At 40.6% G+C, this 25,468-nt stretch overlaps 1 protein-coding gene across 1 annotated transcript; it reads right to left on the reverse strand.

Annotated features, from left to right (window-relative positions):
- Positions 1 to 22,274, reverse strand: LOC126533833 (uncharacterized). The gene is made up of 7 exons (XM_050181034.2): positions 22,231 to 22,274; positions 20,977 to 21,046; positions 19,898 to 19,930; positions 17,200 to 17,283; positions 14,946 to 15,032; positions 11,748 to 11,855; positions 1 to 139 (listed from the first exon to the last, which is right to left on the reverse strand). Exons 2-7 carry the CDS (start codon positions 21,038 to 21,040, stop codon positions 93 to 95), a joined length of 423 nt encoding a protein of 140 aa, XP_050036991.1. The 5' UTR covers positions 21,041 to 21,046; positions 22,231 to 22,274; the 3' UTR covers positions 1 to 92.
- Positions 22,275 to 25,468: the final 3,194 nt, after the last annotated feature.

The raw sequence follows: 25,468 nt of genomic DNA on the forward strand, positions 1-25,468 counted from the left end.
TTCATTTAATGTAATTTATTGCTCTAGAAATACCGAAACCTGCTAAAACGGATGGTCGTCAAGGAAGAAAGAAGTTAGGAATGTGGAAGCCATCACAAGAATTTGTAGTCCCGCTTCTCATGCTGGTTGTAATAGCCAGCTGAAAAAGATAGAAAATGGGAGGCATATGGTAAGTATTCAGTCAATGACATCATTCATTTCAATATAGTAAAAACAAATTTTGGCCTCCCAAATTGGTGCCCTGAACCAATAGAGTAGTTTAATACCAATTTCTACTCTTAGTGTAGGCAAAAAGCTGTTTGAAAAAACGTATTGTACTACAATTATTTGCAGTTTTGTAAACAATACATAGTCTGCCTGCAGCAGCATGGCTTTGTTAATGGTAGATCTACATCAACCGCAGTATTTCAACTACCGCTGTTCTTCATTTCTGCCGTTGCAAGCAAAAATTTATGTGCAATTTTTCTTTTTAAAGGAAGGAGTTCGATACAACACCGTCACCCTTTATTGATAGAAAAAAAAATTATGGTATTGTTGGAAACCCTCTTCAACTCATCTCAATCTATTTCTACGCACGAAGGCAAAAAAAGTAAATAGTAAATATCACATCTCGTTCACTGGTGTCATATGCGATGTACTAAAAGGCTCAGTTTAAGGCCCTGCTCTGTTTTCACTATAAATAAACGATTTGCTGCACATGCTTCTGTTGTCAAAAGTCTTAATGTATGCGGACGATAGAGCCTTGTTTGCTCGATTAACTCTCATCATTGGAAAACAGTATATCTGGCGAAAAAATGGCTTTTACGAAATATACAGGCCTGCAATCGCTTCAATAAGCTTTGTTTGGCGGGAGAACAAGCCCTAAATGCTTATAAAATACATACATGATATTTCACTACAACAGAAAAATGCTACATTTAAGTGTTTTCATCCAAATCTCGCTAAAGAAACTGTGGACCGTATTCACACACATACATATAGAAGGTTTCCCAGCTATCATGCACCAATATTTAAATATGTGCAAGTGCCACGTAGCCGAACAGAGCCCAAGTATAATGTTCGCTGTCGCTTAGAGATACTCCAACGACGTTCTTGCGTTCCTCCTGATTACATAATTTTTTACAATTATTTATTCAACATCGCAAATATTACAGTTACATAAGAGCGTGAATGAGAAAGTTGTAGAACAACATGAAAAACACAGAATGCAGCTGTATTTTGCTGAATACGTGCTGCACAAAATTGTTTTTCCGAGCGTGAAAGAAGGCCGCGAATACTCGCAAAGTGCATCGGGTGCCTAGTCACGCAGTAATTCCGCGTGTATTCGCGGGATTCTTTCACGCGTCTTCCACGTTTGGCTACAATGAACCAAAGGATGAAGTTGGTATTGGGCCATAATTTTAATTCCACTACACTGTCATCATAATTATAGGCCTATTTCTTTATATGCCTAAGCAATCTACAATTACCCTTTGCTTGCGCTGATACCAACCTGCACGTGCCAATGATTTCATCACCCCTCCTAATTTTCTGCCGTCCTTGACTGCGCTTCCCTTCCCTTCCTTTGCAGCTATTCTGCAAATATAATGGTTCACTGCTTATCTACCCCAAGCAATAAATGGACTGCCCTCCTTTATTTCTTTGTCTTACTGTCAACTAGAATATGAGCTATCCCTGTTTGTTCTCTAATACACACCGCTCTCTTCCTGTTTCCTTAAGTTACGCCTAACCATAGAGTTTCTCACTACATTACCTAGAGGGAAATCTGGCGCTGCTGCGCTGTGGTATGCATGGGAATGCCGGTATATTGTGGATTCTGATTGGCATCGTTCTCGTAGAGACAGGACACCTTGAAGACGCGCTTGGCAAGTGCAGTTCCGTCTGTCACAATGATTCATTTTCTACTAGAACAGCACGTGAAAAGCTGTTTTAGCTTTATGATTACTCGAAAACATGTTTTGTTTAACTATGAGAACTTGTTATTGTGTGTACGACTACACGTTACGTAAAAAGTATCAGCGGGCCGCTAAAGTTGGAGGACAGACGACAAGGTTCGCGCTCGCTTTGAAACAGTTGGTCGTCTGTTCTTGCTTTTCTTCGCTTGGTCATGCATCGTGGGTGAGTAAAGATGTAATATGCGTGAATGGAAACATTTTATGAAGATTTTTCTTTGAGCACGCGTTATTTGCGTAGCCATATGCACGTTTTAGACGAAGCTTCTTACAACACCAGCCAACACGAGCCTCGCAGATACATATACCGTCATTCCAATGACGGCACGGTGCCCCCTTAAGTAACTCCCATAGACGGTGGCGCCAGATTACCCTCCAGGTGTTACAGTGAGAAACTCTATGCGCCTAACACTCTTGGTTTCATGAATTTGTGCGGCCCTTAGCCTCTTCTCGGGCTCTTTGTTATCCTCCATGTTTCTACCTCATATGTTAGCACAGGGAGAGTGCCATGATTGCGCACTTCTCTTTTCGATCAGAGTGGTAAGCTCCCAGTCAGGATTTGGTTGTGTCTGCCATGTGCATTCCAGGCTTTATTTATTCTTTTGTATTTTGCTTTCTCATGGTGAGGTTCATTGGGGGTAATTGACCTAGAGAAACGTGCTCCTTTGCATACTCGAGAGGACTAACAGGCGTCCATGAATGGTTCTTTTCTTGCCAAGCTGTTGAACATTACCTTTGACTTCTGCATAATAATATTCAACCCCACTTTTTCACTTTCTCGGTTAAGGCCCTCAACAACAAGGCAACAACAACAACAATCAGTGAGGGATATTTGCAATTATCAGAGGGGAAAGGCTGAGGAAGCAATAAAAATGGCCACAGCATGAAACTAGTAAGAAAAAAACTTGCCTTAGGACAAGGCAAGACGTACGCAGTGAAACATAAGCGGGGTGATGTCGTCAGAAATTCTGATATAGTAAAAGCAGCAGAAGAATCCTGTTTTGACCTGTACCGTACCCAGAGCAGCCACGTCGCTTTCATTGGAAATAGGGATGAACAGGATGCAGAAGCTACTTATATACCTAGTGATGAAGTTAGAATGGCTTTGCTAAACATTTCCCGGAGAAAAGCGCCAGAAGAAGGCGCAATACCAGTCGGTCTAATGAAAGATGGCGAAGATATGCTTGAAAGGCTTGCGGCCCTTTATACGCGATGCCTCACGCCTTCAAGTGTACCGCAGAGCTAGAAAATGCCAACATTATACTAATCCATAAGAAGGGAGATGGTAAATAATTAAATAATTATAGGCCCATAAGCTTGTTTTCAGTATTGCATCATTCAGCAGTAGTTGTAGTGTGGCAGCAGTTACATCTCTGACTGTGCCGTTGTTGCCTTCAAAGGTGGTTCTATCTGCGTACCGGATCAACATTTCAGTGCCTGCTGGTGCGCCTGCAGCGTATCAAGCTGTATCACCGTGGGCTTTCACCGATAGGATTCTGAATTGACTGCTGACGACGCAGTGCTGTCCTGAGATCTGCGCATCTGTTTCACCGCAAGCCTAGCTATATAAGCTTCCCTGAAACTACTTGACTTCATTTCGCAGCAGCAGCAATGAGGCAGGGGTTACATCTGTGACTGTGCCATTGTTTCCTACACAGGTTTGTCACCACCTGCTATGGCTATACACTCTGTTATAGATTAGTTTTGCGGATGATGCTGCTTTCAGTGCTACCATTTCGTCTTATCATGCCTACTGTTGCTGAATTGCCTCAACGTGTAGGACATTTGGACAATCTTCCTACGGAAAGACTGGATAGCATGCTTGAGAAGGTACTGAATACTGTCGTTTCCAAGCTTGAATATCACCCTTCCCTGATCATTAATGTCCTAAAAAAAATTATGGGGTCTAACGTGCCAAAACCACTTTCCGATTATGACGCACAGCGTAGTGGAGAACTCAGGCAATTTCGACCACCCGCAGTTCTTTAACATGCAACTAAATCTAAGCATGCGGGTGTTTTTGCATTTCGCGCCCATTGAAATGCGGCCGTGCCGGCCATGATTCGATCCCGCGACCTCGTGCTCAGCAGCCCAACACCATAGCCACTGAGCAACCACGGCGGGTATTAATATTCTGAAGAACGCGATCAAGGGCTTCAAGCACAGCCTTGTTTACTTGAACGAGACAGTTGAGTCTCTAGGATTTGAAAAGGAGCGATTGCGGCAAACAACGAATCTCTGATTGCATGGCACGAGGTCTTGGAAGAGCATATCTATGACATGGAACAATATTCAAGAAAAAACATCGTAGAAATCAAGAGAGTTCCTTTCACTCAAGATGAAAACTGCACGGCTACTCTTCAAACTATTGCCTCTGAAATTGACTGTCCGGTTTTGGCTACTGATTTACACATCATTTACTGTGTTTCGTCTGCTTCTTAAAAAAAAATTGCTAATCTGATTTAGCTCACGAACGCTTAAGGACATGTTTATTGCGAAAGCTCGTAAAGCCTCTTTACATGCAAATGACTTCAGTTTCACTATTTCATGTGTCATGCCTGTTTTCGTCAACGAACACTTCACTTCTCAGAATAAGCGACTGTTCAGCAAGGCTTTGCAACTTAAGAAAGGAAAGAACTGGCTCTTTCTGGCGGCTGATTGCGTCTTAAAGCCGAGGCTGTCAACAAACAGCAGGGTATTTTGAATGAAAATTGAGTGTGATCTAAGGGCATTTGACTAATCAGCTAGTTCTTTCTTCTTCTCTCGATTATTATGTCGTACATTTACATTAGTGACATTAAATTCATTTTTACAATAACTATTATTCAGTGATTCACTTGATTGCACGTAGTGTGTGCAAGCGTTTTGAAGAATTTCAAGTGCTGTTGTCGTGTATTCGACGGAATCTCTACTGCTTTCCATATAAAATACGGAGTATTCGAATCCTACTTTATCACAGCATAGTCGCGCGGCCATGTTTATTCTTTCTGTGATTAGATGTAAACGATGGCTAGATCTTCATCTAAACACCTGTGACTGCGAGCCAGCGTGGATTGAAGTTCATTACTCTGTCCTAGGCAAAGATCATAAAAATGCTGTCTTTAGTTCCATTTATCGATCACCGCATTCTCCGATTCCGACTTTTTGTGACACACTCGACGCCGTTCTTCACATTATCTCAAAAGACAACAGGTCCGTGTCCTAATGGGCGATATAAACATCAACCTACTTGATGCTTCTTCCTCATAACTTGTTCAATACGTTAGCTGTTGTCACGGTTACGGCTTTGAAGCTCTTTCTCTTCCTACTGGTTGCTCTGTTGATGGCTCAGGAACACTAATTGATCATGCACAGTTCAAGCTCCTCTTCCCTGCTTCCGCATTCATTTTGTTCGGATTCGACTGGTGTCGAACTAGAAACAATGCGGTAGAGTTCTTGTGGCGTCAAACACTTGCGCAACTACCGACCAAAACAACGTCGCAAGTGAAAGCGGGTAAAGTCCTGAATCTCAGCAATGTCTCCGCTCATGACAAACATCTGTATGTTCTTGAAATCAGTCCAAAGTATTGCTTCCACCCTCCACTCAAGCATGTGAGCAAGTTGGTAACAGCAAGGTCTACCTCCAGGCTTGTGGTGGATGCTGAAAGTATGAGGTGTATTTCTGAGTACGTGGTACGCTATTGGTAAGACAGAAAGCAGAGGGCGGGGTGTGGGAAAGATTTGATCGATTTGTAAATTCATGTTTCGTAACCATTTACATGTCCCTATAGCAGGCAAAGAAGGTTTTTTTTGTGGTCTTTGATGAAGATATCTTCTAGAAAAAGGCGTCGGGGGCCCTCAGCAAGAACTTTGTGTCTGCTAAACAAAAAAGTTCAAAGCGGAAGGAAAAGGCCGGTTCACAGCTCTTTGACTTGAATGTTCAACATTTAGCTTCCGTTGTTAAATCCTCAAACACTTCTGAACTGGACATATATTTTATTCAATATCAATGAGCCTGAATGCCTTTCAGGGCAATCGTTCCCGAGAGAGGCACTTGGTGAAACGTAATCTCTAGGTATCTCCAAAAAAACTTGGAGCGTCTAACTACTGTTGATCCTTATCGTGTAAGCAATTCCGAAACGGTCATTAACTTTCTAGAAACAGATAATCCTCCTAGATGCAGTGCATCTAACGTCGATATCGAATATTTGTGTTACTCCATACCTCCTGATCGATTATTGGCTGGCATGAAAGAATGTATAACGGTCGACGGTTACTCGGTTAATAATTCCCGATAATATTGACTTTATTATACTTTCAGTGCCCGTTGATATTGAGGCAGTTTGGATTAAGATAATTTTTAAGATTCGTTCCGTCCACATAGACGGTATATATAGGCCACCAAATTAACTAGTCCTGGTTCTTTCTTGTCTCCGGCACTTTATGGAGTGCAACATGCAACAAGGAGATAATATTACACTTTTAGGTGATTCAACCTACCTGGAATAAACTGGAATACTTACTCTCCTGGAGATACAGAAATTTCGAATTGCAATGAGCTTCTAGGTCTTGTTTTTTGTTTTGGTATTAAACAAAGTGGTGACCGACTGTACTAGAATCAGTGCTCGTTCTTCGTCTATCTTTGACCTTGTTTTCGTGTCTAATCACCGGTTGCCTTTACTAATAGACTGCGAGACCAGTGATGACCATGAACCATACACCATAGTGACCATAAATTTGTAGTGCTGTCTTTGAGCTTTTCCGCCAACACTATCAACCATCCCTGCAAAAATGTCGTGTTAAACTTTGCTAGAGCGGATGATGTTGGGGTTCTAGAATTGCTAGAGGAGTCTGAGATTCTCTGAACTTTATATGCGTAATCAGAGTCCTGATTGTCTCTGGGAGTACTTTGCTAATTTGGTCATGTCTTCTGTAAAGCTGTATATACCTAAGCGTATAAAGAAAACTAGTAATAGAAGCCCTTGGATAACTAGAGAATTGATACACTTAAAGAGACAATTCAAACGAAAGCGTAAGAATTATAAAAATTTTCCTAGCGCTCAGACTCGTTCCACCATTCAACGTCTTGGAAGGAACCTTAAGACACCTAGTTCTTTGGCTTAAATTTTTAAGACACAAAGCATCTTTGGCATCACAATCCCAAAATTTCTAAAGAAGCACCGGGTATATTTTGGAGACCTTTTAATCCATCATCGAATGCTCGCTCAGCGACACAATTTAAGGAGCATCCTTCTTCTGAGCGTTTCAATGATTATTTTGCATCTGTGTTCATAGAAGATTACGGTATTATGTCGAGTATTGAAACTCCGTCTGACAGGCCGCCTATTGCTGACGTTGAAATTTCTGAAGAAGGTGTACTCAACCTGATGCATCATTTGAAGATAAAGAAAAAGCCTGGACCCGATGGCATCCCTAACGAGTTTCTTTGTCGATACGCCGAAAGGAATTCTAAATATCTTGCATTAATTTTTCGGTCTTCACTTCGTAATGATTTTTTACCGAAGGTATGGAAGCAAGCTAAAGCGATTCCTATCCTAAGAAGTGGCAGTGCTGACAATTTAGCAAATTATCGCCCTTCATCAATTACTAGCACCTGTTCAAAGACGGTTGAACATATTATCTAGAAACATCTGCTAAATTATATTAATGAATATAACTTGTTATCTATCCACCAACATGGCTTTCGTCAAGGCCTATCCACAACATCTCAGCTCACCGAATTAGCCCATGATCGTTCATAAAATAATAACTCTCGGGTACAGACGGATATGACCTTCATGGTCTTTGCGAAGGCATTTGCTAAAGTGTCTCACCATAAACCACTAGGAAAAATTGATATTATGTTCAAAAATGCTGCTATTACACAACGGTTCTAATCCTATTTTCTTTGTCGCGAACAATATGTCGAAATCAGTGGTACAAGGTCTCAGAAATCATGCGTTAAATCGGGAGTTCCCCAAGGCAGTGTTTTGGGCCCCCTTTTACTTCTCTTATTTATAAATGTCCTCCGGAATGAAATAGACGTTTCCATCAGGCTCTTTGCAGACGACTGCATTATATAAAATAAAAGTGATACAGTGGGAGACCAGAATAAATTACACGCAAATTTAAAGAAGATAAAGCAATGGTGTGATAAATGGCAAATGGTGCTAAACCCCTTATAAACTGTAGTTATGACAGTCTCTATAAAGTTAAATTACTTGACTACTCTTATCATATTATTAATCGTTAACTTATAAGAGTTGAGCAGCATAAGTATGTTGGCATGATTTTCACAATTAATCTTCGCTGGAACTTTGCGCACACATATAGATTATGTGTGCGCAAAGGCTAACAAGTCGCTGTGGTGTCTGAGACGTAATTTACCATTCGCAGGTCAAGAAACAAAACGTCTAGCTTACAGAACATTAATTAGACTTATAGTTGAGCATACTAAGGTTGTCTGGGACCCTTACACTGCTATAAATATATCAGAAAACGAAAAAATACAGCGTCTGGCAGTCAGATTCATATTTAAAAAATATTGGTGGGCGAATTCCCCTTCTCAACTTTGTGTACAGGCAGACCTACCGACATTAAAGGCTAGAACTAAATATGAAATACCTAAATGTCTTTACGTAATAATTCATCATCGTGGTAATATTAGGTACACAGACTTTTGGGAAATTCTTCCCGGTGAAACCACTAGACATCGTCATTCAATGTTTATTGGTCCACCTGTTATTCATACGGACTGCTTCAATCATACCTTTTTTTCAACAACTATCAAAGAATGGAACTTCCTGTCGGAAAAAGCCGCTCCATGCTCATCAATTGATTTCTTCGCAAAACACATGGGAGATATCCTTCTTTGTAAGCAATATACTTTACTTTGTATCTATGTTATCTTCAGCGGTTTGTGCTGCTACCGCTTGGTGTTATTAATTTTAGAATTTATTGTCCCTTTTTGTGTTTCAGTGTTCAATTTTCCGTCTAAAAATATTTGATTTGTAAATGTTCGTATTCCACTCCTGCTATAGCCCTGTGTAAGGGCTTGCAGTACCTGTAAATTAATAAATAAGTAATGACGAACCTTCCTCTAGCCTAAAAAGTGGAACCTTGGTTGCAAGCTTTCTGAAGTTGCTGAGCGTTTGCCTAAATTCTACGTATGTATATTGGGAGCAGGGATACCTTTATCTTCATCGTCCAGGAATTCGCATACCATGGCCAGTTGCTCCAATCTTAAGTGAAATTTGCAGGCAAGCTCGATAGAGGGCTACAACGTCATCTTTCTCAACTACTAACTTGGGTGTTCATATATGTGGACGATTTTCTGGTGGTAACTTATTCCACTAATCGAACCTGGGATGCTGTAAACACTTTAGAGGCTTTGAAGGAAAACTGCAAAAAATAAAAAGTTTCTTTGGAATTGCCCAATGATAACAAATTACAATTTCTCGGTTTAAGACTAGTCTTTCAACCGCTTTATGTCTGCTGGTACAACCGACCTAGCTCTATTAAACCTATCCTTAACTACCACTCTTACCATTCGCAAATTGTAAAGAGAGGAATAATAAAAACCGGCATAGGTTCTCCATTGAAAAAATGATATCAACATATAATGAAATCTAGCTTTCGCAACCAGATCGACAAGCTAGAACAAGCAGGCTATGCTGAGAATGCCAATAAATCAGCTTGTGCGAAGTCTTTTAAAGAACTAAAAACTAAAGAAGACAGTCGGAGAACCCGGAAAGATTGTTGTAACAAGAATAAAGTAGCCCTCATTCGCCACCTACACAGAAAATCGCATGAATTAAAACGTATATACACTTGGTATAAGGTTGAGCTTCTTCTTGCCGCAAAAAGCAAACTTCAGACAATTTGTTCGCGTATGCACAGGAAGCCATCGTAATGCAAGACCGAAACATTTGTAGATTGTGCAATGGGCCGTTTAGGTGCGGCAAGTTTTACGTAGGCCAATCTGCGCACTGCATCATGTGCGACTAAGAGAACACCTGGCCCCATACAACTCATCCGGAGTGACACATGTAGCCGCCCACTGTAGGAAATGAGGTTGTTATCTTCTATTGAAAGATACTCAGATAATCTTCAAGAGTAACAGCTGGCTAACCCGTGAAATGGCAGAGGCCTACCACATAATGTAACGGGGAGATACCTGCATCAGTCACCTTCGGTCTTGCTACGTGATGAGGAATTTAACTTTCTTCATAATTAAACTTGTTTTTATTTATAATGTTGCTTTCAAAGCTTTAACCGTGATCCACATGACACGCATGCGCAACCCTCCTACTTCGTTTTCTCGGTGCATATATTTGTTTCCTTTCAATAAAACATTTACGTTAAGAGTAAGCGTTTTGTCCTGTCTTTTTCTTCGTTCTCGTCTTGGTGCGTTTTTACAGTTTTAAGATGAAAGAAAACGTACCAGCCCAGTTGGTCCGTTGATTCTTTAGAGTCATATTATGGATCATTTCCTAGTATCTCTCTGCTTTCACAACAGTCTTCGCATAAATAACAGAAGTATTGTTAAACATATGTTTTGTCGTCGTACATCTGTAAAGTTAATATCTAGCTCTGATTGGTCTTGTGTTACCTCAATGGACACCGTTGAGTCAGATCATAGAAGCTTTGTCTCAATAGCAATCAACTGTGTCACTTCATCTAAGACATCTGTTCAGTGCCATGAAAGTTATTCCTTTCCTAGGAAGCCCTTGCTAACATGATGAGCACTTAATAGCTGACGTAAAAAGGATAACCAATATCAGAAACTAAAATACTATTATTCATTCTACGTTTATAAGATCGCTACAAACAGTGTTGTAACGCTTTGAATGCAGTGATAAAGCACTGAGAATGATGATGATAATGGTAATGCACTGATGATGCGAAATAAAGCTATTACCAAAATGAAATTACTCGTGTGGTTCAGATCTAAAAGAGCAGTGGCGTTTCACAAATTATTTTCTCAATAAACCCATCAATCTGAGTATAACTAAATTTTGTCACGAAGCATCCATTATCTCTACCACAGTCGAGATTTCTAACGCCTTCAGTGAATACTTCTCCTCCGCCATTCCTGCTCCATCTGTTCCCCCAGACAAGCTTGGTGATTGCGGTCATTCTTTTTTTTTCTTTTCCCGCAACTAGTGAAGAAATAAAGAGTATATTAAGCTACCTAAATGATCTAGTGCTTGTGTAGAGAGTATTCAATGTAATCACATAACATTGGCTGCTGTCGTTGTTGTGAATATACTTGGCTTCATAAATAATTAAATTTTCAAATGGGTATATTTTCCAGTGCATTAAAATTAAATAAGGTAATCACGGTACATAAAAATACTAACAAATCACTGATTTCCAAATAGAGATCAATTTTTATTCTTCCAATTTTGAGAAAAGTTAATGAAAAACTAATTCACATTCGTCTGTGTAGATATCTTGAAAAACGGAGCTTGTTTCTTCCTAAACAATTTGGATTCCGTCACGGGCATGGAACTAACCTTACTCTTATTTAGCTGATCAAGATATCGGTGGCGATCTTTTGGAGGCGATGAGAAAAGCCTTGACGAAAGTCTACACAGTTATCCCCGCCTACCTTCGGTAAAACACCTTCGCTATATATATATAGTATAAAACAAGTGATTCAGGACAGTACTGAGCAATACTGAGCAGCAATAATTTACCAGAACGCTGTGATAGAACTAGTATAGGAGATGTCACCCAAGTTATGCTCTGGGGAGTGATTTCTCAAAACATTCCACTAAAGCTTCCACTGTTAGTTTACAAATAAGGACTCACCGCAGTTGCATTTGCAGGGTCGGTTCCCAACACACACAGCCAACTGGAAGCCGTTATATACTGGGCAATATGAGCCCCAAGGATCTGAGCAATGCTTGTTATTAGGAACTGCAAAAGTAATCGACATGAACGAAGTCTGTTAAAGTTGAGCACGTTCTCCAAAATAAGGCATCGTGTCTGCTTCAAATAAAATTAAGTTAATGCGGCCTTTGAACCAGTAAATATTAGAACACACACTGCAGGAATTGCCCTACCATTGCTCAATGCAACATTCATAATGAAGTATGGAGCGTCTAAAGCGACCCGAAATATACTGCCGCCGAAATGCCACGGTCTTCATGCTGCTTGCCCAGCAGCGAAATAAAGAAAGAGAAAAACGAAAAGAAGCAAGAGTATGTATAAATTTCCTGCTAGTGCCATCTTCCGAGTATGCGCCAAGAAACACGTGCACACTGGGTACGCCACGCGTACCCGCTAACAGCATGCTTTCTCGGCTGGCATCAAGCGTGCCTGCTCTTTTTTTTTCGTGATCATCACAGTGGTTTGGGGTCCGGCTTGTTGTAAGAGGCTTCTGATGACTCGCGTTCCTATTGGTCCTTGGCCAGCGACTCCGGCGGCAGCGGTGAGAAAAAAGGTGAAGCCGATAGCCGTGGAGTGAACCTTTCTAGTGGATCTCGTGGACGCCGAATTGGATTCCGGGCCACTCTTTACGCGGTATGCCCCGGTGTGAATGTTCACCTATTTCCTCTAATTTGGCAGACGAAATCCCATACAATATTTTAAACAAGGTTTTACGAATGTTAGAAAATTTCGAGTAGAAAATGAACTTTTGCGATATTCAATGTTGTTCGAATCGAAATGGTACCTATTCGTAAATTGCAATAGTTGCCGATTACTCTGCATATACTTTTTTGATAGTGTGTTCTATTCCCCTAGTCTAAAATAAAATAGAAAGAAATGCCTGATAAACTTCATCCCGAGTGTCCTATTTAGACAAAAGGCTAGAAGTTATGCCATGGAGCAAGCCTACATCGCACGGAGTGAGAAATATTTTCTTCTAAGTTGCAATTATAGCAATCTCGAAAGAAAGTGGGTGTGCAAAGAATCTGAATATTTTTTTCGAATATACAACTTGCGAAAAAGCGCTTCATAGCTTGCATCATTATCATACAAACACCATACTATAGCGAAGGTGGGAATATGAACCTTGTACTGTAAAAATCTAGTATACAAACATTGTTTATTTGAAATTTATGGTATATTCACTTCTATACACTTCTGGTGTTCTTTGATTCGTGATCTATGTGGTCACAAAATATTCGCACACAAAATTTAATTTCAACTATTCCCAATATATCAGCCATTTACGCTTAACACATTTTTTGTATTGGTGTCCTAATAGCGTCATCACCAACACAACCACTCCTTCCGCATAAAAAAAAAACGTGAATTGGATAGGGATCGCCCTAGTTATTAAAACTACTTCTTAACATTCTCCAGCGCCTTCTCCGTCTTTCATCTATTGTGGCTACTGTTTATGATACCTATTCTTGATTTCTGGCCAGCATTACATAATATTGCATCACGTTTAAACACATATATATACAGATGGCGTGATAAAATATGTGCCATATATATATATATATATATATATATATATATATACCGCAATAGGTTCTTGCTGTCGTGCTGTAATTATGTTTATCTCTATGCGTTAGAAAGCAAGGCCAGAAGTCCGAAAATAATCTGTTGCTTGTAAGTTTAAATCAAGCATATTGTCTTTAGCACTAGTTTCTCTACAATGTGGACACCTGCTTGCTACATAGGTCATACATTTTCATGTCATTTAGATAGCTGATCGTTTCTTATTGTTTGCTCGTGGATTATCACTATAATATAGAAAATAGTATGGCTTGGAACGTGGGAACTCGCATGCAATATTATGAGGCAACATGCTGACTGGTTATGATGGTGATTGAATGTTGCCTATTTTTCAAAAGGCATTCAGTGCAAGCAATGAGCATGACCACTTCCTGCATCTGTTCACATCAATAGCAGCTGCGCTCCTGTGCCATGCCGGGTTTATTAGCTGGACTCTAAAGAAATATTAGGCAGCAGAAATTGAAACAAAAGGCGGTATGGGGGCAAGGTGGTGACAGCACTCCAGGTGTGAATGCATCTTTGTTGTAAACACTTGAGTGAACAGAAAATGTTTTCTATTAAGATGGAATTTAAGATAAAGTTATAAGCACCCTAAATGTGTTATGGGTGAGAACTTTACTAAACGTTGTGCCAGTTACTTTCATCTTGCAAAGACCTTTTGCAGGAGCACTGCGCTACTGTCGGTGCTGCTAACAAAGCATTGTTAAGTGTGGACTCACTCAGTGAATGGAATTCATTAAAGATGGAGCAAAACAGCCGACTTTACAGAGTTATACTAAAATTTTTTGGGAACCCATCTGAGACAGAACCTTGGGAATCATCGTAGTGGTTATATTTTTGGTGTGCTTGGGCCAGTTTCGCTTTTGAGGAAACTTAAAAATTGGTCATGTATTGCAGTGCTTCGTTGCAAAAGATGTGTGAGTGCGTAAACAATATGGTGCTGCCTCAGTACGCCAGGATACAAAAAAAAGTATCCACGTATTTTAGATTGGTGTCCTGAAGGGTCCTGCTACTTTGGCTTTTTGAACTCTGTAGGGAACCTCCGACGCCCGGCTTTCTTACCATTTGGATAACACTACCTGTAATCTTGAAATTTTGCTCTTCCTGGAAAACATTTTGCACAACATCAAATCGTGCACGTGCTGATGTATTGTACTAAAAATATGGCTTGAACAAGAGGTTGTGTTGTTTGCATAAATTATACTGTCAAATCATTTAAGGTGGAGTTCAGTGACTTCATTATTTGAGAATTTTAAAAGGAGCTTAGCAATAAAGCTAATCGATAAATGTTATAGTTCACTTTCATAATTTAAGAAAATATATCTACAGAACTCATGTTGACAAACTGGTTAGCAACCATGTAGAAAAATATTTATCCACGCTCGGACAAAATTGCCTTGCGGAGGTTAACAGCTGGGTATATCGCATGTAGGGAAAGAAGTCTGCCATCTTGGCCACCGAAAAAAAAATCAATAGAAGTGTGAAGTGTACTGTCTAGAACAACGCATCAAACTTGAGGTAAAACAAATTTCTTACTGCATTTGCACTCGCACCATCCAGCTTTCGTTAAGCATGTGCTTTTCTGTCCAGAACAGCACCGTGGTACTACGCAAGGGACATCCTCTAGAAAGGAAAGCAAATATATCAGGAATATTTTTGTTAGCAGCACTTGAAGCTTATTTAAAGAAATGTGCACATAAATTGGATATTCATTGAATTTGCATACAATGTGATTAGACTAATTTACCGCGTTACAAGTTTGCAAAGAGCAGCGTCGAGAATTAATCTATAGAGTCTCTGGTGAAGTGTCCTTCGCTTATGCACGTTGGCGGTATCATGAGGGCCTACCTTCTTGGTATTATGTACAATACTCAAAGAAGAACGAATGTTTTCACACCTAGAGATCCGGTGTTCCTATTATTGTGAGCAGTAAGGAGTAGAGAAAGTGAACTTCAACGTCCAAAAGGCCACTTTGTACTAAGGCGTTTAAAATGAAGGAAGTAGTTTTCTGCATAATACCGTTGCGTCTATAAATGAAAATGTCAATAAACGCCCAAACAAGAATAGGCACTGGCCGTGGCAAAAGTCACTCAGATGTAGATTTATCTAACTTGGTCCAAATAGTGAAATATAACTTTTGAGAATGTTATCCTTGCGTTTTAAAAGCACATCTTAGTCAACGTGACAACGCCCAAGCATTCAACAGCAGTTAAAATTAATAAACAGCAGCTAAAATTAGTTTACTTGGTCATTATTGAGCTAGCACATGCCTCATTTCAACAAGCTTTGTGTTCTATCGATGCTAATAATTATGAATCGCTCCTAACTGTTTTCGTAAAAGCCCCAAAGATACCGACAAATTTGACCCAGTTTCTCTACGCGGTGCAAAACATTTCCGTTAGAGCACCGGCGAAAGCGTCAAGTTCTACGCTTTGTGGCAGATCGGCAAGCCTGCCAAAATCAGACTTCGGCAAGAGGTATCGTCCAAACTAGTATGATGTGTGGCCTGATCAAGAACCCAACATTTTCGATTTGGTTGTCTCTGAAGCATACGTGGTATTTGACAGCCGTAGTGAAGGAGCAGAAGTTTCTGCTGGGTTGTATAATTTTATTATCCCGCGCATACGTTCTTTCAATGATGTTTCTAACATCGGTGAATGCCAAAGAGTGCATGCTATTTCATGATTGTCACTAATATCAAGCCCACCAGTATTTCCACCGGCGCATTTCATTTATCCATTAGCGCCTTGAAGGCGCTTGCAGAACTTATTAAGAGCAACCTTCAACATAATATGACATTTTAACTCATATGAGAGCAGGTAGTGCATTTTAGTCCTACTTGTGGCAGAAGCTTTACAAGCAGTCTAATTTCCCACTTTGGAACGCACCATTGTAAATTCCGATATATGCATTAGGTCTGCAGAAATGTTACTATGTTTTGCGACTCTTCTCTAACGAGGTTTTATTCTTAGATTCATTTGCTTATGCTGCATGCTAACACTTGAAACTCTAACCATCGTGAGAAGTGGCAAAGCATGGTTTCCGTCAAAGCATTGTGCTTGCCGCGCTTTAAGCCCCAGTGGGTTGTCTCCAGACAACAATTTCGTTTGTATATAGAGCACAAGTTAGGTGCATTTTGTTTAGTACGCATTTTATCTGCGAACATCCACGTCATTCATCCGGAGCGTATAAAAAAAGAAGGTGCATAGAGTTCGAAGAAGTTCTGCGGTAGTCAGATGTTCGAGTTTGCTGAATTGCAGTCGACTGTTTCATAGAAGTTTATGGCGGACCATGGAGACAAGGTCCTATTCCAGTCTATCCGAGATTCGGTTCCTTTTATGTCTACATGTCCCCGTACACTATCAGCCTGGATTATTTAGCTTTGCTGAATATTTTCCTGTTACCACCGCTGAATGAAATATCTCCTTTACAGTGCCCAGACCCTGATGTATATTTTGCATGTCTAAAAATACAAACTTTCTCCTTACGATTACTTTCAATACTACATACTCCTGTTATATCTCATGCACGTAGCCATAGCTCAAGAAACACGTACCTAATTTCATATCATTCTTGGTTACTACAGCAAACTTTTTCTCAGCAAATTGTGTTGCCACGAAACACACTTCATTCATTTATGCTGTTCAAGAGACGACTAATACAATTAGGCTCGCCGCCATATACCAAGGGCGGAACCTTTCACTTTGACCAGTTGCACATTAAATGAAAAAATGTATTGTAGACCTAACAAATGAAGATCTTAGTAAGAAAAGATAAATAATTGTCTTACGACAGTAGCAAGAGCACGTGTCCTTCGTTGGACACACCAGTTTCTGTCCACGGATGCATTTGGGCATCTTGCAATCTTGATCGTCTGGAAATAAAAATAACTATTTAGCTGTTCACATCACGATGTCGTTTGAGCAGCCATTAAGAGATTTGTCCTAAATATGGTCCGAAAAATTGGACGGTTTCCTGCCACTTTAAAAAGCTAGTTGGTCAGTGTTGTATGTCCTGTTGCGACAGAAATTGCAGGGGGCCACATATTTCGAAACCCCGTGATAAATAGGTGGAAGGCAGCCCCCACAAAAGAAGTCATGCCTCCAGTCTGTATTGCGTTAGAAAAGGCTGCGTAATGCTCTAGGAAGGAGCTCTATTTTTATGGGTATGTGTAACAAATAAACAAGGTATATATGTATTTTTTTAAAAATTGCGGAAAATGCGCAAGGCTAATGAGAAAAAGAAGTCAGAGAAAGTGCTGCTTGATCCAGGTGGAAGCCGAGCCCTATTCGTCCACGTCATACGTGCGGTCCTTTACCTAAAGTACTACCACGATGATCATTCTGCCATCCAATTCCTCAGATATGTTTGTGTTTGCACAATATTAGCCTTGGGAGCGTCAGCCAGTGCCACTTAGCAGCCATGGCGGTTGTTGTGCATTAATATGGTCACCGCAAAATTGCCTGCCACCTTAAGCCACTAAATCCTGATATGTGCGTCCTGGCATCAGGTGTGCAAATGTTCGAGCATCCTCTAGCCATAGGAGAGAATAAGAAGAGGAACAAAATGGCTAATTTTTGTGTTAATAGGAACTCTATGACTATAAACTCAGACAAAATGCCTAAAAAAGCTTTTATGCTAATGCATTCCATGGTTCTTTGACTGTTTGCTTGGTAATGTTTTAATAGAGAATTCCGCGCCTCCATTCCCCTTATTGTCCGCAATTTTGTTTCTATGGTGCCGCTGAATTTGCTGTATTTGAGCTTCTGAAGCTCTTTCTTATCTATTTAGATAAATGTTTGCCAAATGAGAGTGGGAACCGTTAGGCGCTTTCGCTGTATGCGCGATAATTCAGAGAAAACACTTTATTTAGGAAAGGCCGAGAGGTCATGTGTTATCGTGGCAAATAAGCAGAGAATAAGCCTATTTTCGCTTGAAGAGAAAACTCGTTATTTAGACTGATGATTGAAATGTTGCGTAAACTAATATAAACATTTCTAAGCTTGCATAGCCTAAACACATGTGGTTAGCCCAAAGTAGTAACCACATGTTTCATATACGTAGCACTTTAGGTGATAGTATTATTTGCTACAGCCCAGCCGTCAATCCTGCCGTCTCATTGCATTACATCAGCTATTAAATGCGCACATATCAACCTATTCATATGCGGCATTGGATATACCGGAATGCTCATGCCCTGTAATGCCTGGATGCACTAGGCAACGCAGAACCTCGCACAATATATTCCGCTTGGCTGAGTAGTAACCCTTGGCCTTGTTGATGTACGAAAGAAATGAAGTTCTTTGTTGCATGGGAACAGGTAGCACAAAACTGACCTGTGCTCAGTATTCCAACAAAACACGACCGCGATTTTGCTCTCACTTTATAAGATTTCGTGTCACTGTGTATTACACGCTATCATTTCTGCAGAATTGAACCAGCCTAATGAAGTTTGCTGTGTTTTACATTTCCTTAGCACTAGCAGTTGTAAGATAATTGTGGCCGTTAAAAGCGTATTTTGACTATATTTCGGACATGCCCAGTGTACGGGCCTAGTAGCTACGCCGTAACGCATCTAAGCACCCAGACGTTGAATAAAATTCGTGGCACGACGGCTGCATATTGATGGGGGCGAAATGCAATAACGTCAGTGTACGGCTTTGGTTTCACGTTATCCCCAACTTCCAGAAGTATTTCCAGAGTTCTCTTAATCATTGCAAGTTTTTGAGGCGTAGAATGGGAGAATTTAGTTTATCATCTTATCGTCAAAAGAACAATTCCTTGTACCCTGCACCAAAAAAATATGAATTTTGAATTGATAATTGTCTTTGTTTGAAGTCTGAAGCGGAATGTGAACTATGAAACAAAGTCAACTCTAATGCGTCCATAATACTTAAAAGCACCTATCCAGCAACTATAAAATATAGCATTGTCAGCAACAATGAAATAAGTGATTCTCGTACATTACGAGATATTGGTACTGCGAACATGCGCAAAACCACTGCAACTCGTATCACTAAAACACTATGCACATAATGTTCACATTTACAGCAGCTGTCGAATCACAGACGTTTCAATATGCCTGTGATGGAATTTCAGCTTCGTTATTGTCATGAGGGCTTTTCTATGTACGCCAACACGGCGTATTCAATGGTGCTTCTAGTGCGCAGTATACAATTTCTGTGCACAGGAATATTCTGTCAGAAAGCGATCTGCTTAGTTTCACGTCATGAAAAGTTATTGCAGACAAGGAGCCTCCTTAGATCTCCAAAACAATATCTCACTCTCAGGTGAATTCATCACAACGAAATTAACACTACTTTCAATAACCAGTACCAAATGCTCTCGTTTAGTTTTTGTGCAATAAAAATACAATAAATATTGCAAAACTTAAATGCTATAGATGAACAACGGTTTCATCTTTTACATTAGATCCAAAAACAGGGTTAATAAAACAGCTCACATATCTGTAAAGAAAACATTCTTACACCACAGTTGGTTGCCTTTTCTGACGATTCTACCTGTAAATGAGAGAAAACAGCCACAATTATTAAACTTCCAAATGCTGCAGGCAGCACTACAGGGAAAACACGTGGAGTGCAGGAGATGGAAATTGGGGAGGAGAAGAAAAATGAAGAACAAGGTGAAAGCAGAAGCCAGCGTTTTGACAAGTGGACTTGCCTTATTCAAGGCGCATGCGCAATAGCAGGACAGTGTGTTAGAAGTTTACTGTGATTGAAAGCCCTGAATTTGTTATAATACAGAAGAAAAGGACATAGAACGTTGAGGCTAATTAGGTTGCTTATATCAAGCCGTATCGCAGACACGGCAAAGAACGACAGAGCATTTACGTACCACTTTGGAGCAATCAGTCATATGAGCTGCTGCAAGATGTTAATGTCATTTCGGATAAAGTTACGTTACAGGGGTATTTTTTGCAGATTGCATTTTCAGTGATATTTAGAACAAAACACACTTTTTGGAGACGGATATTCAGCAATAAAGTATGTAATATATAGTTCTATTTATTCTGAGCACAAGTCATTATACAGCATAGGGCGTCACTCAAATAAAACATTCGATTTCACCAGTGCTGTAATTACCATCGGGCTGAATTATCCCAGTACTGATAATAACTGAAAGGATACTTTAGCTGAGCACATAAACAGTACCTAAGGTATCCACTAGCAGCTTTATAATACTATCTCGTCATTTGGAAAAAACTACGGTTGCCGCGACTAGCGCACTGCGTCAAGAACATGCTGGGCCAGGAGGCCTGAGCCTACCAGGAGATGCGGAACGAAGCCTTAGTTCCTTTGGAAAGTTAAAAAATGTTATTTCTGTCTCTCTCTCTCACGTGAATGTTCGAAGCAGAGGGCAACAAAGGTATAAATGGCAGTAGAGGGATAACGAAGGAGGAAATATTAGTAACTGTGTGGCCTCTATGGTTGGATAAAGTCTAAGTCTACAGTCTAAATGGCTTCTATAGTTGGGCATAACGGGAAAAGCCTATTCTGGTTAGTGTTTTACATTTCTTTATTTCATATTAAAACGAGAATGCACTTACCCGCCGTTGTACATATAAGGGCCACGTGTATAAGGAATCCGAAGACAAGGTAGCACGGCGTCATGTCTGGCTGAGTACATAGTTAAACGCGCAAATAGTTAAACAAACCACAGTTACATCCATAACCTTCGCTACGAAATGCCTATTGCTTGTGCAATTTTTGAAAGTTTTTGTGAATTTTAGAGAACTAAGTAAGACAATAAATATACATATGCCATTTGTCAATGCTCAGTGCAAGGTGGTAAGCCTGGCTCTTGAATTATATTTAACGGGTGGAGTTTTGGATTTATGACATAAATTAAGGAGTCTTGGGATTTCGCGCATAGTGTAATAAGGATTGTTCAGCAGTTTGCGGCAATTTAGCCCGCAACTTCGTGCTGACCAGCTAGGTAGCACATAAAAAAATGTGCTAGTGTTTTTTTTAGAAATTATTCAACATTACCGGAGCAACATTCCACTTTGCCACATTGTCGGCTGTTAAATAAAGTGCGCTGACGTTGCATAAAACATTCCAATTTATGTTTGCTATTCCGGAGCTAAGAGCCATTTCTTCAGTGCAATATTTCGTGAAACATAATTATGTAATTATTGTCGTGTCATCACGCTTGTATACGAGTTACACAACGCAACAGCACAATTACTATGGATAGTGTAAAGGTTGCCCACCATGCACTCCTTCCAAACACATCCCCTCAGCATCGTCTTTTTTTTAGTATAAGGGACCTAAAATTTAACACGCGGTACTACTGGTGGCCATTTCCTTTTATATAGCGAAGATGAGGAAGGTGCAACATCTCTCACACATGCATCTGAGAAATATGTATTGGAATTGTTGTACTACTACGCTATATTGTACTAATAGGAACATGATAATTAAAAACTTGCGTAGCTTCACGCACAACAGCTGCATCCGCAATTATTTTCCACATCCAAAACTCCGAAGAGCAATGTTTGCAGCCTTCAGAAAAGAAAAGTAGCTCGCGTTATGAATTTCTACAGTTGGTTGCCAGGTACTAAAATGTCGGCACTAATAATCATTATCCTGAAGTCTCACACCAAATACCACTACACCAGATGCGAAAAAATTTGATATCCTTGAATGCACTGCTTTATGCTATAATAAATTGTAATGGTTACTAGTCTGAAGGACATCGATGCTAGCTGGCATTGCAATGAATATATCTTCAGATTAGTGTGGATGTGCCTAAATTTTTCTGAAATCATTTTACCTAAGCCACTTGCAGAAGGACTTACTTGTAGATGCCTAAACACCGAACTGCGTGCCGGCTGTGATACGCCCTAATATACCACAGTTCTTCGTCCCATCCTAACTCTTTTAATTTGCATTGTCCATTGTGTTATTGCAACTCACTCATATGTGCACGTCTTAACCATGAGATGTCATACCTTCGCTCTAGGGAGGATGGGGCTTATTTGTTTCCTATAAGCAGAGTGACCGACTTCAATGCCTTGTTAGCTTTTGCAGGAACAAAAACAGACATCAGTCATGATTATTTTTAGCGTAAATACAAGTGGCAAGCAGCTGTGGCTTCTGAATAAATAGAAAAATGCAACAAGGTTTCATAGTTCATAAAAGATGGGCAGTAATCTGAACCATAGGTTTACCTGCGGGCATATATTGTGCGCGAATACGAGGCAGGTGATAATGTGATTGAAATTTAACAAGATTCGAGACCAGGCTAGTTCGTGTTTCACGGTAATTTGAATTGCAGCGCACGCTGTGTCAAGAACAACAGACGACTAAATCATGCGACGAAACAGTGATTGCCTTCGTTAGTTGCTGTCCTTGTCCCGTTGTGTGTTGCAACTCATAGTTCCACAAGTATAAAAGTAAAAAAAAATTATACATGGGGATTTGATACCCGCATTGTGTGTATAAAGTGGTACTGCGCACGTAGTCGTCGTAAATGGAGCGTTGGTAAGTTCACAAGTGCCCTATGGCTTTAATTACCACTCCACGCCCCACGCACCATATTCCGCAAATTCATCCCCCATCCAGTAACTTCTGAGCTTCTTGTCGTCTTGCAATAACCGTCAAGGCATTGTTGAGAGTCAATACTTTTCTCGAAAGTCGATGCCATGCTGCATCTATCATTTTCGTCATCGACAGATAGCCATCGTTTGGTCCACGTGGTTGTACCTACATGCTTTTATCTTGTAGCCATCCTCCGTTCGCCTTGGTGTTGTCGCTTTATAGGCCTACAAAAGATTGGAGTTTCTGCAGATTATATAGGTATTTAGGTGCGTCACTGAATTCCACAGGGATGTAGCTTCGAATGACTTATATAGAGTGCATGTTTGGGGACAATTCAGTGGGACCTAGTTGACAGGAAGTTTCTGGTTCACGATGAACATTTCTCGATAAGCGAATCCCGCATTAAACTAGTTCTGATAGAAAACCATGAATATTTATTGCACTGTATGTAGACCCATGAAAGCCTCTAACCCTACAGCTAGAATAGAACTGGCAGAACTTTCGAAGTTAATCAACAAGCGTAAGACAGCTGACATAAGGAAGTATAATATGGATAGAATTGAACATGCTCTCAGGAACGGCGGAAGCCTAAAAACAGTGAAGAAGAAACTAGGAATTGGCAAGAATCAGATGTATGCGTTAAGAGACAAAGCCGGCAATATCATTACTAATATGGATGAGATAGTTCAAGTGGCTGAGGAGTTCTATAGAGATTTATACAGTACCAGTGGCACCCACGACGATAATGGAAGAGAAAATAGTCTAGAGGAATTCGAAGTACCAAAGGTAACGCCGGAAGAAGTAAAGAAAGCCTTGGGAGAAATGCAAAGGGGGAAGGCAGCTGGGGAGGATCAGGTAACAGCAGATTTGTTGAAGGATGGTGGGCAGATTGTTCTAGAGAAACTGGCCACCCTGTATACGCAATGCCTCATGACGTCGAGCGTACCGGAATCTTGGAAGAACGCTAACATAATCCTAATCCATAAGAAAGGGGACGCCAAAGACTTGAAAAATTATAGACCGATCAGCTTACTGTCCGTTGCCTACAAAATATTTACTAAGGTAATCGCAAATAGAATCAGGAACACCTTAGACTTCTGTCAAGCAAAGGACCAGGCAGGATTCCGTAAATTCTACTCAACAATAGACCATATTCACACTATCAATCAGGTGACAGAGAAATGTGCGGAATATAAACAACCCTAATACATAGCTATCATTGATTACGAGAAAGCGTTTGATTCAGTCGAAACCTCAGCAGTCATGGAGGCATTACAGAATCAGGGTGTACACAAGCCGCATGTAAAAATACTCCAAGATATCTTAGCGTCTCCACAGCCACCGTACTCCTACGTAAAGAAAGCAAGAAAATCCCAATAAAGAAAGGCGTCAGGCAGGGAGATACGATCTCTCCAATGCTATTCACAGCGTGTTTACAGGAGGTATTCAGAGACCTGGATTGGGAAGAATTGGGGATAAAAATTAATGGAGAATACCTTAGTAACCTGCGATTCGCTGATGATATTGCCTTGCTTAGTAACTCAGGGGACCAATTGCAATGCATGCTCACTGACCTGGAGAGGCAAAGCAGAAGAGTGGGTCTAAAAATTAATCTGCAGAAAACTAAAGTAATGTTTAACAGTCTCGGAAGAGAACAGCAATTTACAATAGGCAGCGAGGCACTGGAAGTCGTAAGGGAATACATCTACTTAGGGCAGGTAGTGACGGCGGATCCGGATCATGAGACGGAAATAATCAGAAGAATAAGAATGGGCTGGGGTGCGTTTGGCAGGCATTCTCAGATCATGAACAGCAGGTTGCCATTATCCCTCAAGAGAAAAGTGTATAATAGCTGTGTCTTACCAGTACTCACCTACGGGGCAGAAACCTGGAGGCTTACGAAAAGGGTTCTACTCAAATTGAGGACGACGCAACGAGCTATGGAAAGAAGAATGATAGGTGTAACGTTAAGGGATAAGAAAAGAGCAGATTGGGTGAGGGAACAAACGCGAGTTAATGACATCTTAGTTGAAATCAAGAAAAAGAAATGGGCATGGGCAGGACATGTAATGAGGAGGGAAGATAACCGATGGTCATTAAGGGTTACGGACTGGATCCCAAGGGAAGGGAAGCGTAGCAGGGGGCGGCAGAAAGTTAGGTGGGCGGATGAGATTAAGAAGTTTGCAGGGACGGCATGGCCGCAATTAGTACATGACCGGGGTTGTTGGAGAAGTATGGGAGAGGCCTTTGCCCTGCAGTGGGCGTAACCAGGCTGATGATGATGATGATGATGATGATGATGTAGACCCATGCAGTGTATGGCTCTGGAACAACCTCCTAACCCTAGTTGATCAAGCATTTCCGCCTGTTCGCCAAAAGGTTCCCATCACCGTGCTGTTTTCATAAGCGTCCAATACATGTTGACCGGCGCCACAGCCTCTGCAATATCCTCGACCAGTACTTCTTTTCATTCCTTTTTTTTACCTACGACTGCGC

The sequence above is a fragment of the Dermacentor andersoni genome, chromosome 7, assembly GCF_023375885.2.
Source record: "Dermacentor andersoni chromosome 7, qqDerAnde1_hic_scaffold, whole genome shotgun sequence".
Lineage (NCBI taxonomy): Eukaryota > Metazoa > Arthropoda > Arachnida > Ixodida > Ixodidae > Dermacentor > Dermacentor andersoni.

Coding starts and splice junctions, on each gene's coding strand:
- LOC126533833 (XM_050181034.2), bottom strand. CDS start 21,040: ATGACGCCGTGCTACCTTGTCTTCGGATTCCTTATACACGTGGCCCTT. Junction 19,931..20,976: donor CCTTATATGTACAACGGCGG/GTAAGTGCATTC, acceptor TCTCATTTACAG/GTAGAATCGTCAGAAAAGGC. Junction 15,033..17,199: donor CACGTGCTCTTGCTACTGTC/GTAAGACAATTA, acceptor TTTCCTTTCTAG/AGGATGTCCCTTGCGTAGTA.